General features: G+C 48.4%; 1 protein-coding gene and 1 long non-coding RNA gene across 2 annotated transcripts; one reads left to right on the top strand and one right to left on the bottom strand.

Annotated features, from left to right (window-relative positions):
• The first annotated feature begins 3,204 nt into the window (after window positions 1-3,204).
• Window positions 3,205-12,303, top strand: pdgfba (platelet-derived growth factor beta polypeptide a). The gene is made up of 7 exons (XM_037473092.2): window positions 3,205-3,958; window positions 8,785-8,884; window positions 9,824-9,892; window positions 10,003-10,184; window positions 10,276-11,176; window positions 11,278-11,413; window positions 11,729-12,303. Exons 1-6 carry the CDS (start codon window positions 3,893-3,895, stop codon window positions 11,403-11,405), a joined length of 1,446 nt encoding a protein of 481 aa, XP_037328989.2. The 5' UTR covers window positions 3,205-3,892; the 3' UTR covers window positions 11,406-11,413; window positions 11,729-12,303.
• On the bottom strand, window positions 8,402-15,656 carry LOC119218565 (uncharacterized). The gene is made up of 3 exons (XR_005120401.2): window positions 15,512-15,656; window positions 9,289-9,426; window positions 8,402-8,938 (listed from the first exon to the last, which is right to left on the bottom strand). It is a non-coding gene; the product is annotated as an uncharacterized LOC119218565 (long non-coding RNA).
• Window positions 15,657-18,775: the final 3,119 nt, after the last annotated feature.

Here is an 18,775-nt window from a genome sequence, read left to right on the forward strand (position 1 = left end):
TGTCTGAACGTGTGATTGGATAAAAACAAGAGGTACATCGCGTCAAAGAGCACGAATCCCCCTTCTGGCCAGAAATCAACACATTCCTGTCCAGGTCCTACAGGGAAGCAGCGTCTCTCAGACCAAAGCTGGCCTCCTTTGTTGTTCAAATCAACACTTTTACTTCCCTTTAGTTCCCCTTTCTTCCCTTTTCTTCACTTTACTTTCCCTTTGAACTGCTAAGAAGCTTGAACTTATAAGTAAACCTCTGAAGTAGCTCCTGATGAAGTGGAGGCCCCTCTTGATGAAGAGGAGTGACTCACAGCGTCACAGACAGGTGCATTTCACCCAAGGGTGTAACCATGGTTTAGACATTGGGGGGGGGGGGGGGGGTCCAAATGAATATCCTTCCCCATCATTTTTTTTTAAAGCGGGTATTGGGCTTGTGTGGTGTGGCAGTGATCCAGTGTGTTCTCCTCTCTTTTGAAGTCCTTGGCTGAGGTTTCCTTTGTTAAAGTCCCAGAGGACAATAACCAAGGAGTCCGGGTTGGTCCACTCCACACGCCGTGTACTAACCAAAGAGCTCTGTGTCGCGGTCTGGTATCGATCCACAGAGCCACGTCTCCATGAAGCACAGAGACACGTCTCCATGAAGCACAGAGCCACGTCTCCATGAAGCACAGAGACACGTCTCCATGAAGCACAGAGACACGTCTCCATGAAGCACAGAGACACGTCTCCATGAAGCACAGAGACACGTCTCCATGAAGCACAGAGCCACGTCTCCATGAAGCACAGAGACACGTCTCCATGAAGCACAGAGACACGTCTCCATGAAGCACAGAGCCACGTCTCCATGAAGCACAGAGACACGTCTCCATGAAGCACAGAGCCACGTCTCCATGAAGCACAGAGCCACGTCTCCATGAAGCACAGAGCCACGTCTCCATGAAGCACAGAGCCACGTCTCCATGAAGCACAGAGCCACGTCTCCATGAAGCACAGAGACACGTCTCCATGAAGCACAGAGACACGTCTCCATGAAGCACAGAGCCACGTCTCCATGAAGCACAGAGACACGTCTCCATGAAGCACAGAGACACGTCTCCATGAAGCACAGAGCCACGTCTCCATGAAGCACAGAGACACGTCTCCATGAAGCACAGAGACACGTCTCCATGAAGCACAGAGACACGTCTCCATGAAGCACAGAGACTTTACAGATTACTTGATTTTAAAAGTAACTCAGTTAGATTACACGTTACTTTATTAGTTACATTCAGCAGCAGCCGAGAACATAAAAATGACAACTGGTTATGCCAACACTCACTTTATCTAGTCGAGTCGGGCAGATGGTTTGGCATCACTGTCCTCTTACTATTGGAGTTCCTCTGGGCTCCGTCCTGGGTCCCCTCCTCTTCTCTATCTACACCAACTCTCTCAGCTCCGTCATTCACTCGCATGGTTTCTCCTACCGCAGCTATGCCGATGACACCCAACTAATTCTGTCCTTCCCTCACTCAGACATTCTGACTGACATCTCTCAGTGGAGGTCCACTCACCACCTGAAGATCAACCCCAACAAGACTGAACTTCTTCTCTTCCCCGGAAAAGACTCTCCCACCCAGGACCCGACTGTTAACTTTGGCAACTCCGTGTTAACGCCCACTCGGACTGTTGGAACCTCGGTGTGACACTTAGCAGCCAACGTCACAGCGACATCACGATCCTGTAGGTCCACGCTCTACAACATCAGGAGAATACGACCCCTTCTCACTCTGAAGGAGGCGCAGGTACTGATTCAGGCTCTAGTCATCTCCTTCACAATCGTAACTCTCTCCTGGCAGGTCTCCCTGCTCCATTCCACCTCTGCAGCTCATCCAGAATGCAGCAGCTCCACTGGTCTTCAACCTTCTTACATTCTCCTACACTACTCCACTCCTCCTCTCTTCACTGGTTGACAGTGGCTGCCTCATCCAGTTCAAAACGTTGGTGCTCATGAAGCATGCTGTGAATGGATGGGGTCCAGTCTCCATCCAGGACCTGGTGAAACCCTCCATCCCAACATCAAGCTGCTTGTTCCTCACTGAGAGCAGAACACTGGACTAGATCTCCACTCTTTGCTGTCCTGCTGCTAGATGGTGGAAGGAGCTCTGTGATGACATCAGGACCACAGAGAGCCTTCACATCTTCACACTAAAGACACACCTCTTCAGACTAAACCTCCACTAAAACACCAACACACTGTAGCACTAACAAATTGTAGCACTTCAATGGCACTTATCTATAACATGTTTTGAAACTGCTTATTTGATGAAAATTGTACTTTCTTGTTACTTGTTCTTCTGAGTTTGTATCTCTACGGTTGAAATGGACTTATTGTAAGTCGCTTTGGATAAAAGTGTCAGCTAAATGACATGTGATGTAATGTAATAATGCTCTCCTGATGCACATCGAGGCCTGACAGTGAACCCGATACCCTCAGGTGGTCTCACACACACATACACACTGCAGTCATTAGTGTCAGTGTGTCCTCTCAGTCCGTCAGTCAAGGCATGCTCAAAGGTGAAAGGTCAACGTTTCCATTGGTAAGTGACCGTGTGTGAGTGTGTGTGTCTGTGTGCGTGAGTGTGGTCTAGGAATAGCAGCAGGGATCTCCTGCTTCCTCTGGCTCAGTGAGGACAAATCCACCGTGCCCCCCCCACACCCCCCAGCCGTCGCCCTTAAGGGCACCCATGGGTGCTCAAGTCTCCTTGCTCCAAATAAGGAAGGTGTTGAGCTCAGGGAAGGAAGGGAACAAGAGCTCTGAGACACGAGGCCCAGAATCAAGTCAGCAAAGCATCAATAGCACTTCCTCTGCGGAGCTGTCACAATAAAACGCTTCAAGAGCGTCATAAAATAATATCTGAGAGGTGGAAGGAGATGATTGAGAGTTTACAACATTTCCAAAGCATTCATTCAAGCTTCCGCCATCAAATTAAAAGATAATTCTTAGGGTTGACTTCCTTTCTGGTTGGTTTAAAATAGCATATCTTTGGGATGAAATCAGCTGTTTGTACCTTTAGGCTCATTGTCCTCAAATAATGTGATTCTGCTCTCGACTTTATTCCTAAACATTTACTGTCTGCCCTGCTGCCAGAGATTCGATTTCACGACATTTCCATGCTTTATTTTGAAGGGAAAGCCACACCGTTTCCGGCTCTTCTGTCTAACCTGAAGCTTGAAACTTGTAGAGGGAGGGAAGCTCTGCTTCTGTCCTGGGAGAAAAACCGCTTCTCGCTGCTCGGTAGGCGATCAGAGAGGAGAAGCGCGAGAGGCGAGCACGACCCGACCCGGACCCGGAGGACGGAGACACGTTTGGGGGAGAAGCATGGGGAGGTCCGCGGGGGGTGAGGCGTCTAGGGAGGAGCTATAGGAGAGGCACGTTTAGATAAAAGCGGCCACTTGCAGTCGATGCGGAGAGAGAGAGGACTCGTAGCGCGTTACGCAGAGCGCACCGCTCCAAAGCGGAACCAGGCTTTTACGCACGGCCCGATGGAGATGCCGCGTTGTTGATCCACCCAGCGGAGGGATCCGATCCCCTTTGGAATGTGGACATGGACGCAGACCCGCAGGTAGATTCGTGATTCTAAGCATATATCACGCGTTTGGAGACATTTGGACTGCAGACCAGCCGGGATCGAACCCGGCGCGTACCGGAACGCAGTGCATTACGTCTGCTGAGAGTGTTTGGGACAGCGGCGTGCACGCAGTCAGACGTCCAGCCGTGAGCAAACCCCCGGGACGGTGACACACGACACAGGAGGAGGGGGCTATTGTACGGTGCGACACCGGGACGAGGCTGCCGGTAGGATTCGGACGCCGAGGTGCTCGATGCTCAGCCGGTCGCTTGCGTCTCCTCAGGCTGGACACCATGAGGTCCGCGGTCCTGCTGCTGGCCGCGCTCTTTGCGGCCCGGCTACGGCTCGGCGGCGCTGAGGTAACGCCGGGGAGGGTGTATATTGGGGGGGGGGGGGGGGGGGGGGACTAAGTGAATTAAAAGTGATGATTAATACTGTTTGGCTTCTCATGTCTGAAGGTGCATCCAGTAGTGACGACACGAGTTGAGTCTCATAGGTCTGTGTCTGTCTGTGTCTGTGTGTGTGTGTGTGTGTGTGTGTGTGTGTGTGTGTGTGTGTGTGTGTGTCACTGTTGTTTTGGGCCATGAGGTCATCACCTTGATGGAGATGTGAGCTCTCCTGTGAAAACGGGAGGCTGATGTTCAGTGAGTTCATGAATGTTCATCTCCTGACGACCTGCTTTGATTCAGTTTACAGTTTACTGCTGTGTGTGTGTGTGTGTGTGTGTGTGTGTGTGCACGCATGTAGAAACATGTCCATCAGTCTATCCAGTTCTACTGCTGTGAATCTGCAGCTTGTGACGAATGAGGGACGTATATCAGACAGGCAGACAGACAGGGACAGATGGACAGAGAGGCAGCATTAGTGCATGTTAGTGCATGTGTGTGTTTCCCTCACATAAACAAACATTGGTACGATTTCCAACCATGAAACACCAGCAACACGTGCTAATTTAAACATGACACCTGTCTTTTCAAAATAAACTTCCATCTTCACAAGGAACTGCTTCACACAAAAAATACTGTATAGGTAAATTCAAACAGATTAATTCAATTCATTTTATTTTGTATAGCCCAAAATCGCAAATTACAAATTAGCCTCAGAGGGCTTTACAGTCTGTACACATGCAACATCCTCTGTCCCCAAACCCTCACATCGGCACAGGAAAAACTCCCCAAAATATGAAAAAACCCTTCAATGGGGAAAAAGGGAAGAAACCTTAGTGAGAACGTCAGAGGAGGATCCCTCTCCCGGGATGGACAGACTGACATGGATGTCATGTGTACAGAATCAACAATGTAAAAGATGTACAATACATTCAACTCCTCTAACAGAGATGATACAAGTAATTACAAGTAGCAGAACAGGTGTACGGCAGGACCACTGCAGGGACAACCTCCATCAGATAGAACCTCCATCAGATAGAACCTCCATCGGATAGAACCTCCATCAGATAGAACCACCATCAGATAGAACCACCATCAGATAGAACCTCCATCCTCAGAGGTGCAAAGATGTTGGTTTATGATGACATTAATATAAATCATATTAAAAATGACAACTAAACAGCTAGTTATGTTCAGACAAAGATTGGTGTTTAGGTTAAAATAAGTTAGAATAACTACAGAGGTCATGTGATGAAGACCTTCTGGTTCAGGCCGGTCTCATCTTTGTGTATTATCAGTTATTGTTCATCAGGTATCTGGATACGCTGATACGAAGCAGAGCAGAAGTCCGTCCCTCAGTTCATCATCTCTTATTTCAACAGCAGCACAGTGTTGTGAAGATGTCCCCCCCCCCCGCCCCCCTCCATCCCTCAATCTGACCGACGCTCATTTTACTCCTAAGTTTGTAACGGACCCTTCAGTTGAAGTCGTATTCTATAGAATAACTTTATATGTTGAACAAGTTGTTTAACTTACTCACACGGTCTTACCAAATAGCAGGAGGCTAACGCAGCGCGGTAGAAAACTAGCTTAAACGAGCTAGCGTTAAAGTCGCTGATGTGCGCTTAGAGCTCGATGTGAAGGAATGAGTAGTTTTTATGGGCTTAGATGACGATAGAAAGACACATGTGAGAGAAACTTGAGTTAGCTAACGGCAGCTAATGCTGGCTAACGCTAATTGGGACAAACCTTTGTCTGACACTTCTAGGAGGAACTTTCAAGCTAATGAGTGGAATATTTACGGCCTAAACCGCTTCAAGTTAATTATTCTGAAAATGAAAGTAGGAAATGCTGAACCCTTGAAGGTTGTTCTGTCATATCTTCTCGTTGCTTTGGAATTACATGATGGACGTCGAACTTTACAGCTTCTGAGAGGCTAAGGAAGCTGTCCATCATTTCCGGGTGGCTTTCGTCGTATCCAATATCTCCACGTTCATAGTTATAGGGCTGTGATATGTTTTGAGGTGATTTACAAAAATTGAATTTTTGTTGGTGTGAAATACTGCTATATTTCGTTACAGAGTTATTACACGTTGTATCATGTATTCAGAGCACACAAAGCAGGGAAATCACCGAGACATCTTCTCTTCATGTCTAAAAGAACACCGAGCGGTCACATGACCCGACGCCCTGAATCCTCCTCTGGACGCCTTTGACCCACAACATCTGTCCGTGGACCAGAGTTCGGTTACACACACGCACACACACACACGCACATGGTGGAGCTTTAAAGCCAACAGACGTGGAGTCAGATACACGTGGGGGCGGGTCTTCTGTTACATCAACGCTCGCAGCTGATTGGTCGGCTTGCTCGTTGTCTCTGCAGGATGATTCCTGATCCATTTTACATAAGAACAACAGCAACTAATCTGCAGAGGGTTTAAGGGGCCGTGTGCGTTTGTGTGTGTTTGTGTGTGTCTGTGGATGCGTGTTAGTGGACATGTGCTCGTGCTTCAGGGGTCAGAAAAGCTCAAATATTATTTATCATAATAATAAATGATAATTATCTTATTGTTTAGAGATTTTACACCAGAAGAAGAACTCTCCTCCTTCTTCATTCCATCACCTCTCCACCCATCACCTCTACACCCATCACCTCTACACCCATCACCTCTACACCCATCACCTCTCCACCCATCACCTCTTCACCCGTCACCTCTACACCCGTCACCTCTACACCCGTCACCTCTACACCCATCACCTCTCCACCCATCACCTCTACACCTATCACCTCTACACCCATCACCTCTACACCCGTCACCTCTCCACCTATCACCTCTACACCATCACCTCTACACCATCACCTCTACACCATCACCTCTACACCCATCACCTCTACACCCATCACCTCTACACCCATCACCTCTACACCCATCACCTCTACACCCATTACCTCTCCACCCGTCACCTCTCCACCTATCACCTCTACACCCATCACCTCTCCACCCATCACCTCTCCACCCATCACCTCTACACCCATCCCCTCTACACCCATCACCTCTACACCCATCACCTCTACACCCATCACCTCTCCACCCATCACCTCTCCACCCATCACCTCTACACCCATCACCTCTACACCCATCACCTCTCCACCCATCACCTCTACACCCATCACCTCTACACCCATCCCCTCTACACCCATCACCTCTACACCCATCACCTCTCCACCCATCACCTCTACACCCATCACCTCTACACCCATCACCTCTACACCCATCACCTCTCCACCCATCACCTCCCCACCCATCACCTCTACACCCATCACCTCTCCACCCATCACCTCCCCACCCATCACCTCTACACCATCACCTCTACACCATCACCTCTACACCCATCACCTCTACACCCATCACCTCTACACCCGTCACCTCTACACCCGTCACCTCTCCACCCATCACCTCTACACCCATCACCTCTACACCCATCACCTCTCCACCCATCACCTCTACACCCGTCACCTCTACACCCATCACCTCTACACCTCTACACCCATCACCTCTCCACCCATCACCTCTCCACCCATCACCTCTCCACCCATCACCTCTACACCCATCACCTCTACACCCATCACCTCTCCACCCATCACCTCTACACCATCACCTCTACACCATCACCTCTACACCCATCACCTCTCCACCCATCACCTCTTCACCCGTCACCTCTACACCCGTCACCTCTTCACCCATCACCTCTCCACCCATCACCTCTACACCCATCACCTCTCCACCCATCACCTCTTCACCCGTCACCTCTACACCCGTCACCTCTACACCCGTCACCTCTACACCCATCACCTCTACACCTCTACACCCATCACCTCTACACCCATCACCTCTCCACCTATCACCTCTACACCCATCACCTCTCCACCCATCCCCTCTACACCCATCACCTCTACACCCGTCACCTCTCCACCCATCACCTCTACACCCATCACCTCTACACCCATCACCTCTCCACCCATCACCTCTACACCCGTCACCTCTACACCCATCACCTCTACACCTCTACACCCGTCACCTCTCCAGAGGCATTGTGTGCGTCTGTGTGCGTCTGTGTGCGTCTGTGTGAGTGAGTGACAGCATGTTGGCCCGCTTTGATAAAAGAAGGCGTGTGATTGTGAGTCACTTGACTCTCTGTGGTTTGTGTGTGTTGACTTCTCAGAGTCTGCTTCTGTGTGTGTTTATGTGTGTGTCTGTGCGTGTGTGTGCTGGCCCCATAATTACATTCCATCACATTCACCTTTCCCCTCAAACATTCCATGCAATCTCTTTGCCTCCCAGGCTTCCTTCAAGGCCGCATGCAGTGTGTGTCTGTGTGTGTGTGTGTGTGTGTGTGTGTGTGTGTGAGAGAGTGACAGCTTAGCGACGTGCTCATGCAGAGAAACATCTGATAACCAGCAGAGCAGATGTTTACAAGCTCCACACTGAAAGAACAGCCTCTGTGTGTGTGTGTGTGTGTGTGTTGATCCTGGTGTCCTTAGCCACAGGGCAGACAGACAGACAGAGACGTGGTTTTTATTGATCATCACTACGAGGTTGTGTATCATTAACTGATGTGTGTTCAGATCTCGGTTGTGTTTCCTCATTCAGATCAATCCCCTCATTGATCGCACAATAAACAAAGCGTATGGAGATATTATTTCAGATCACATTGAACACGACGACGATGGTAAACGAGGGTTGTTTCCATGGTGACACGTTACAGACATTAGAAGTTTGACTTTGTCTCGGCAGGGAGATCCGCTGCCCTCGTCGCTGGTCCACCTGGTGAGGAACTCCCCCATCTCCTCTGTGGACGACCTGGAGCTGCTGCTGCAGGAGACCAATGGAATAGGTACACACACACACACACACACACACACACTGAGGACACCGACGTGGAGGAGGCCTGAAGAGAAAGGAATGCAGTGAGGGAGAACATCCGTCAGCCTCCATGTTAAGACAATATTTACAGAGACAGAAGAGTGATGAGGCAGCTTTATGAGAGAGAACTGATCAGAGAGAGGTTGAATCTCACTTCTCACCTATTTATGTCAGCACATGACAGATGTTTTATTTAATAAAATAAATCATACCTCCCAGGAGTTCACCAACATTGATGTATTTTCATTAAGGCGAGACACTGAAGGGTGTGTGAGGAGACCTCCTGACACTCAATGTGTTCCTCTCCTTTTGCCACTAAGTAACCGCAGCATTTGTACCGATAAAGTTCACTTTGAATCAGAGAGAATAACTGACCTCGGACAAGCAGAGGTCGGCACATTCTGCTCCTGCTCCGGATTCCTTCCTTTGAACGAGAGAGAAACATGGGACCTGCACCTTCACTAAGTAGGCCTTTCCCACAATGCAATGGGTCCCATGTGGAAGAGGAAGTAGCTGAAACACACAGATGAATGCACGGATACATCAGAGAGTAGCTGGCAGCAGGCCGTTAATTAGGGCTAAGAGGCAATTAAACAACTCTGTGCACACACACACACACACACACACACACACACTGACCAGGTTATAATTAGCACCGAGGGGCAGCAGCACGACGCATGAGAGAGTGCTAACTCATGAGCTATATTTAGCAGCTCATATCTCTCTGACAGCGGCGGACTAATCGTTGCAGAAAATAGCTGAATTGTTTCAGTGGGGGAAGAAGTGAGAGGGGGAGGAGGGGGGGGAGGAAGGGGGGGAAGAGGGGGGGGGGGAGGAAGTGGGGGAGGAGGGGGGGGGTCCTGCCGGTCGGCCCTCAGATAAACTAACGAGTTTGTGTCTTTGTCTCCAGAGGAGGAAGAAGACGAGCACGACGCGCCCGCCAACCACACCCACCACAGACGATTACCCAGAAGCCTCGGTGGGCTCCGCTTCTATTCCTGTCCCTTCCTGTCTCTTCTTTTCTTATTCCTGATGCCTTTTTAAAACTGACCCACCCCCTTCTCCCCCCCCCCCCACCCCCGCCCACAGTGGAGGCGCAGCAGGCGCAGCAGGCGGCGTGTAAAGTGCGGACGGAGGTGATGAAGGTGGAGCGGTCCAGCGCCAACTTCCTGCTGTGGCCTCCTTGCGTGGAGGTGCAGCGCTGCTCAGGCTGCTGCAACACTTGGGTGCTGCAGTGCGTCCCCACCCTCTCCTCCACCCGATACCTGCAGGTACGTGGGATTAGTGCCAAGCTAAGCGGCTCATCGCGCCGATACGATGTCTTTCAAAGAAAAACTTCCCGGTCCTCCGTCTCTTCTTCAGGTGACAAAGATCCGCTACGTCAACAGGAAAGTCCACTATGAGAAAGCGATCATCTCCGTGGAGGACCACGTCAGCTGCAGGTGCCAAGCTGCCTCCTCCGTCCCCATCCAGACCCACCCACGCCCCCTCCCACCTACGCCGCTGCAGCCTGCGCAGCCCCTCCCCCGGACCGTCCACGCCAACCCCCCGCCCAAGACTCACGGCTCCAAGGCTGACCTCCATCGCCACGACGACCTGAAGCACAACCAGCAGGCCTACGGGCCCGAGGAGCGGGACCCGGCGGTTGGGCGGTGGCAGCAGGGCGGCTACACCCAGCTGGTGCACTGGACGCATCTCGGGCCCTCCGAGGCCAGGGCGGAGCACAGCGTCATGGGAGGCGGGGCCCCCCAGGTCGGGCACGGGAGCGGGTACGCCGGGAGCCGGGAGGAGGGCGGCGTGCACGCCGCGCCGCTGCAGAGGCAGCAACAGCTGCTGCAGCATCAGCAGCTCCACCGCGGCGGGGCCGAGGATCAAGAGCTGGGGGGGCGGCGCTGGCTGGACGCGCCGCAGTCCGACGCCGGTACGCCGCCTGCCAGCCCGACTCGGCCGCCCAAGCTAGAACTAAGCCCCGCCCCTCCCACGGCGTTGGTGACCAGCAGGAGACAGGCCGAAGTGACCGGGCGCACGGGAGGCGGCGAGAGGGAGGAGAGCGGCTCGGCCAATAGCAGGGACTCAGGCGAGGCCGAGCCGGCCAATCAGGGCCCGGAAAAAGACTCAGAACAGAGCCGCGGGGTCGGCCATTTAACGGAGGAGGAGAGGAGGCATAAAGTTCTGGAGATGATTCAGACGGAGCCGGATCACCGGACTCATCTTCGTCCACATCATCCGAAGCCGAGACCGAAGCCGACCAGCTTCAAATCAGGTGACGGCGCCGATTCCAGAAAGAGCTTCGGCCACCTGTGGATGTGTTCTGCTGGAAGTCACATCTGTGGTAACTCTTTACCTTCTCTTGGTCCCTTTCAGGCCTCTCCGCCTCAACCCCCGGGCCCCCCCCGGCCCGCCGGGCCCCGTTCCGCCCGGCGTCACCTCGGCGCCGCAGGAAGCACAGCAAGCGCATCAGCAAGGCCGCCATGAGGGCCATGATCATGTAGAGCTGCAGGTGAGAGGCGACCGATGAAGTGTGGAGGTATATATATAAATATATATCTATATACCAACATCTATATAGATATCTATCTATATATAAAGTATATTCTGTATATCTATTTATATATTCAGAACATGGTTTTCTGGAATGTATCTTCATCCCTACTTCAAAATTGACTTTAAAAGACTGTTTGGAGCTAAACACTGAGGCAGATAGAATACTGAACATCGGAAGCAGTCAGAAGAGATTGAGGAGTTTATTTAAGAATAAATCTGCTGATGAACATCATTTTTATAACCTGTGACCTTCTCTCCCCCCCGCCCACAGGTGAAGCTAAAGCGAGGCGAACCGAGCCAAAGGGACACAGAGGAGACCGTTGGGTGGGCGATGGACCCGAGAGTCGCCGGTCCGACTCTTCCTGCTGCTTCCGTCGTCACAGAAACGACCAAAGTGAAGTCTCCCGTAAACCCGTCGGGAGGACGTTTTGTTGTGATGCTAAAAGCTGGATTTCATGGATTTGAACCGCGAACCGACACTGGCTCGCCCGACTGAGTGATCGAGTGAGTGGGTCCACCAATGAAGAACTGGACTTGGACTCAGAATCAGGGGGTCAAACATGGAACATTGGACTCATACTCTCGGATAATAACTGGAAGGCCTCGACAGCCTAAAAACGTTACTGTAATCTTTTAAATCAAACTTTATTAACACTGGAGTAACCTACATGTACTGTAGCTACATTAAGCTGTGTGTACTGTAGCTACATGTAGCTTCATGTAATGTAGCTTTGTTCACTTTAGCTACATATAGCTACATGTACTGTAGCTTCATATACTGTTACTATATGTAGCTTCATGTACTGTAGCTTCATGTACTGTTACTATATGTAGCTTCATGTACTGTAGCTTCATGTACTGTTACTATATGTAGCTTCATGTACTGTAGCTTCATGTACTGTTACTATATGTAGCTTCATGTACTGTAGCTTCATGTACTGTTGCTATATGTAGCTTCATGTACTGTAGCTTCATATACTGTTACTATATGTAGCTTCATGTACTGTAGCTTCATGTACTGTAGCTTCATGTACTGTTGCTATATGTAGCTTCATATACTGTTACTATATGTAGCTTCATGTACTGTAGCTTCATGTACTGTTACTATATGTAGCTTCATGTACTGTAGCTTCATGTACTGTCACTATATGTAGCTTCATATACTGTTACTATATGTAGCTTCATGTACTGTAGCTTCATGTACTGTTACTATATGTAGCTTCATGTACTGTAGCTTCATGTACTGTTACTATATGTAGCTTCATGTACTGTTGCTATATGTAGCTTCATGTACTGTAGCTTCATGTACTGTAGCTTCATGTACTGTAACTACATGTACTGTAGCTACATGTAGCTGCATGTATTGTAGCTTAGGTTTGTGTACTGGAACATATCAATAACTTGTTTGTTTTTTAACCGATCACAAACAACCAAATGCCTGTCGAGATAACGCTACCAATATCCACATTGAAGTCTTAAAGGTGATCTGGTGATCTGGTTGTAGTCTACACTGTATGTAGAAAAGCTTTATGAAGAGGATTTTGTTTTTGGGCAAAAACTTTATTGCTTAACTTATTTTTAAAAATGAGGATTCAAAGTCCTCCAGGTCTCAAGTGTAATTATTGTTGCAGATCGTAATTATTGGTTTAACTGTACTGTGATAAATGTTATTTTTTTTAAAACAACCAAATAAATGTTGGACAAATACAAATGTTTGTCTTTCATATTTAGAAATACAAATCTTTATTTTAATCGCACATTTTATACGGATTATGTGGTGCAAAGTGCTGCCTATTTAAGAATGAATAAAAGCAGAACCTATTTTCTACAAATGGAAGTGGTTGGAAGAAATAAGCATTAGGACGCAGGAAATGTGTGTGCGGCTTGACATCTTTGGTTTGACACAGTTTGGGAACAAAATGTGTCAAACCATCAGTAGAGAATCTGAGAGGAACGTAGAGCAGAGAGAACAGAGTCAGTAAATCAACTTTAAAATCAACTCTTAGCCTCAGTGTGTGTGTGTGTGTGTGTGTGTGTGTGTGTGTGTGTGTGTGTGCGTGTGCGTGTGCGTGTGTGTGTGTGTGTGTGCACTCCTACAGTAGACTCCTCAGACTTCCTGCAGTTCTGTCACGCACCGAGAAGCAGGGGTCAGCACAAATGTCTGGTTGCTATGAGAAACCGCCGACTGACCCGTCAACAGCGGAGTATCGTATGGTGAAAGAGACGTGGGGGGGGAGGACAGAAGATGAACCACAGGGAGGGAGGAAGGGGGGGTGAAGAGATGAAGCCTTACACGGCAAAGTGAGAAAGAAAATATACCCGAAAGGTAAACAATGCTAATAGAGAGATAATTGAAGACAGAGGGGACGTCTGAATGTCTTTGTGTTGTGCAACCCCCCCGCAAAGCTAATTCAGTCAGCAGATTCTCCCCTTTAACAGCGATGACTCATCGAGTTCTTTGAGGTGCTTAAACTCAGCGACAGGATGTGGTAACGATTCTCACCTGAAAGAGATCCCACCTGTGGTGTTTATTTATGTTTGAAGGACCAGACTGGTATGAATAACACAAAAGTCCACAGTCTGATAATGATTAAAGTACATTCAGTACCCCTTCAGTCGCTAGCGGGATATTAAAAAGCTGCGATTGGTCGGCCTGCCTTTGAGGGGCGGGACCTAGCCAGCGGTCACTTTCTGTCGTCATTTTGCATGTTGTTGCTTAGCATTTACGTATTTTTGTGACATAGATTTAAGAGGAAGAGACTCAGCCTGGAGAGAAGGTCAAACGGAGACAAAGGACGTTCCCCAAAGAGACCACTGTCCTGGTTGTTTGTAGGACGTCCACTTTAGTACGTAGTTTAATTCAAGTAAAAATACTCACTTTTCTGAAACATACCCGGCTCATTTTGTTGCTTAAGTGTTTTTGACTCACAATGTTTACATAAATGTAAAATGACTGAAGAAAACCTTCAGAATGAAACACACCACGAGAAAAGACCTGAGAGTGTTGTGCGTTTTAAACGCCCAGAGATCACGTTGTTTAGAAGGTTTTCAATAGTGTAATTGTGCTGTTTGAACTATTTTTACAGCATCACAAGTTGTGCCGGAGGCTGTGGATGTGACTCAGTGACAAAGACACACAACTGTTCTTAGTATTATTATCTGAAGCTGCAAACGTCTACAGAAGATGTATTTCTACACGGTGGCACCTCTAGCTTTACTGAAAGAGTAAATAAAGCCCAAAACTGACTTTTTCACATGGATTCAGATCCATCTTGATATTTTTGAGCATGTTGTGTGATAAATAAACACAACAACCGCCTTCTACTGGTTGAAACAGTTTTGATCATGTGGCTAAACAAATGGCTGAGTTACTCTAGCATCACAAATAATAAGCTAACATTAGCAGTTAGTGGTGTTACGGCCAGCTCGTTTTGACCGCAACATAAAGAACACAAGCCCACTGAAATTAACTGAAAGAGTTTATTCAATCTTTTACAATATCTGTAACTAAACAAAGTCAACAAAGTCTAGGTTCAAACAAAAGGGAAAATCATAGTCCAAATGGGGGGAGAGAGAAAAGGTTGGTATGCATTGGATAAGACAACAAAGGTAGGCCAAAGTGACGTCTCCAGAGGCAGTCGCTCCCCTGGAGGAAGAGGCGGGCTGTTGAGAGGGGAAACTAGAGTTTTATCCCCTCCACAATCAAAAGGTAATATGGGAGCAGGGGTGTGCGATCTCTCACGCCCTCCCTGGAAGACACCGCCACCAGCAGGCAAGCAGGTGAAGGGCGGGGTCGTAACAGTGGTTAGCAGTTAGCGGTTAGCAGTGAGTAGCCGATCAGAGTGCAGGGTAGGGTCAGGTCATCGCCTAAGCAGACTAGAAACGGGTACTCACCAAGACCAGGTGTGAAAAGTATTATCATTACTGCTATCACTAGCATAACCGTATCCATGTAATCCAAGTATCCATTTACACTCAAACCCTTTAAGGCACCATGATGTTAACAATGCTAGCAACACCTCTTTTCGGTGAGTTATGACCTCGTCGGACTCACCAGAGTGGTCGGTGACATCGTCGATCAACACACTCCAGACAACAAGATAACGAGTTTGTCAGTTTAACTTTTTGTTGCCCAAAATGAATAATTGTGCTCTACTCCTGTCTCCTTTTTTCCTCTTTCCTTCCTCCAAATGTTTCTCCTCGAGTCCTCACCCGGCAGTCTGGTCCTCCAGCCAGCGGACATGTAGGTGTGAGGCTGTGCGAAGGTGAGCCAAAGTCCAGCCAGGTCACGAGGCCCCACGGGGCCTCTGCTACTGACGACCTGCGGCGTGTGTACGTCTTTGTACGTATGTGTGTGTGTGTGTGGCTGCACGCCATGCCTGCGGTGCCCCCTGAAGAGTGTGTGCGACTGTGTCCGTGTGTTGTGAAACAAATGGAGAGTGTGTCCTCTGGCACGGCGTCCCTGTGCGAGCGGCTTAATGAGCTGGCAGCTGGCAGCCAATCAGGGACAGCGGCAACGTGCGAGGTCACACAGAGGAGTCGTGTGTAAACGGTGCAGTGGGGTCCGCCCACGTTTGACACACACCCGACAAGCCACACACACACACACACACACACACATACACACACACACGCCTTGCTGAATCCCCAATGTTCATGTCTATGTGTCTAATCCTCTTCACCTGAGGGGAGACACGATCTTATTCCACCTGATGTGACTCACAATGGATGAACATACACACTCAAACATTTATTTTTGTACACCTCACAAATTCCTGCACAAAAAGCTTGAATCCATTTTATTCAAAAGGCGAAGCAACAAATGTCCGAGAAAAGACAAAATGTATCAACAAAACCAATATTGTTTTTTGTGGTTTTCACTAAAAGAAAAAACTTGAAAGTTGATTATAGTCTTTAAGATCAATAGTGTCGTGAACAAATCATTTTTAAACTATTACACCACGAAGCTTCATCTGAATCAGAGTGTAACAACTTCCCTCTGAAAAGGTTTTAACTCCTTTCAAATCCCTTTTACCAGTTGGTTCCTCCCCAAAGCACCTTTGGGAGAATTTACATCAAGATATTAACATAACATTGTTTTGGTATATTGTTTTTTCTTCCTTTGTGTAGCCTAGCAACAAGCTATGTTCTGGGACCAAGAGGAGCGTGTCATCGGCATACAGTCGGTAAAAAACGACTTCCATCACAAGGAGGACACATGTTGAGGATAATAAGTCACATGTTATTGATTGATTGATTGTTTATCATCCGTTTACACCGTGACGTTAGCTCAGCACATATAAAATAGTTTCTGAACAATTGTGCTGATCTTCTGCATCTCCCTCAGTGGGGAAGTGAATCTCCCTCACTGCGCCCCCCCCCCCCCCCCCCCCAAACACACACACATACACACACATACACACACACACACACACACACACACACATGGTGTATTTGTATGGGCAGAGCCAGTAGTTTGGTCTCCCTCTTGTTTGCTGTGGGGGTGTCCTGGCTTCTTACGTGGCCTCGTCTGACCCCCCCCACGCTGTGACCTGAGTCCGCCCTCGGTCGCACGTACACACTCACACACACACACACTCACACACTCACACACACACTCACACACTCACACACTCACTCACACACACACGTGCACTTTATTCTGGACACACATCAGCAGTTTCAACCCTCAGACTCTGAACTTTATATGTGCTGAGCTACCTACACCCAACTTTATATGTGCTGAGCTACCTACACCCAACTTTATATGTGCTGAGCTACCTACACCCAACTTTATATGTGCTGAGCTACCTACACCCAACTTTATATGTGCTGAGCTACCTACACCCAACTTTATATGTGCTGAGCTACCTACACCCAACTTTATATGTGCTGAGCTACCTACACCTAACTTTATATGTGCTGAGCTACCTACACCCAACTTTATATGTGCTGAGCTACCTACACCCAACTTTATATGTGCTGAGCTACCTACACCCAACTTTATATGTGCTGAGCTACCTACACCCAACTTTATATGTGCTGAGCTAAGTTCAAAGGTATGTTGTTTCCTCCACTAGCTCCTTTAGCATAGGAATGTTGCTAATAAAGGAAGCATTGTAGCACTAGTATTTTAATAGCTCTTATGATGAAGGTCACTCAGACACTTGAGTGAGGAACCTTCTTGAGCTGAAAGGACTCTTCCACCACAGACCAGGTCTCTCTCTAAACCTGTTCAGGCTAAATTAGGAGAATTCACACAATGGCTGTGAGTCAAGTCAAGTCTGAAGACTTATGAGTCAGATCTGATAAGAGGTTTTTACCCCTCAAACATTCCTATGAATGACCTCACTTTCCAAAACCTCCAGACTCCGATCAGCAGGTCCTCAGACTCCACCAAGCACTCACATCATTAGCTGGTCACACAATAGCTCCGCCCTCAAGTTTTCCCTCACAACTTCCTGTTATTAAATTCACAATAACACGAGTGCACGTTGTGCGTGTGTGTTCATGTACACGATGGTTCCACCACGCAGACGCTCTTCTTCTCTGTTGCTTTCTACTCGCCTCCACTGGTGGCTCTTTTCACAGGGTTCTGCTCTGGGTTCTACTTGTGGTTCTGGTCTTGGTTCTACTTGTGGTTCTGGTCTTGGTTTTGGTCTGGGTTCTGGTCTGGGCTCTGCTTATGGTTCTGCTCTGGGATGTGGTCTGGGTTCTGCTTGTGGTTCTGCTCTGGGTTCTGATTGTGGTTCTGTTCTGGGTTCTGGTCTATTAACCTGATTCTCTAGTGGCAAACGAGGCGGCGTTTCCACGGGGCCGCGGCGAGTATTTTAGGAAGCGGTTTGTTTGTGCCCTTGGTTACGGTAACCAGGCATGCGCTCATTGAAGAAGTGAAAGAGGAAGTGCTGAGGTCCATCGGTTCCCCCTCCCTGCACTCAGGAGTGTGTGTCTGTCCCTTTGTGCTGAGTCCGGCAACATCTCGCACCGACTCACATCCTCAAAACACACAAAAGCTTCTCCTTCATGAGTTTCACCATTAATGATAATATGTGGCAGAATAACCGAAGATGACCTCAACCATCTTCACCCTGTGGAACACGTCAGCATGGACACAGGAGCAGTGATGATTATAATAATAATAATAACTTCATTATTTCACAAACTTCACAAAGTTTACTGAATAAATCATAATGCTTCACAAATAGAGGTCATTTCCTTTTCTAGGGTTTTTCTGTTTTAGTATCAAACTGCCCCACAGAAAAAGTCTTAGAAGAAGTTTTAGACGTTTTTCGTCTAACTTCCGTATTTGTTACCTGAA

This window comes from Pungitius pungitius, chromosome 9 (assembly GCF_949316345.1).
Source record: "Pungitius pungitius chromosome 9, fPunPun2.1, whole genome shotgun sequence".
Classification (NCBI taxonomy): Eukaryota; Metazoa; Chordata; class Actinopteri; order Perciformes; family Gasterosteidae; genus Pungitius; species Pungitius pungitius.

Bases quoted from the DNA above. Each gene is read 5' to 3' on its own strand.
- pdgfba (XM_037473092.2), top strand. From the start codon at position 3,893: ATGAGGTCCGCGGTCCTGCTGCTGGCCGCGCTCTTTGCGGCCCGGCTA. The intron at 8,885-9,823 runs GTACACACACAC...CTTTGTCTCCAG, and splicing joins GCAGGAGACCAATGGAATAG to AGGAGGAAGAAGACGAGCAC. The intron at 11,177-11,277 runs GTGACGGCGCCG...GGTCCCTTTCAG, and splicing joins GCCGACCAGCTTCAAATCAG to GCCTCTCCGCCTCAACCCCC.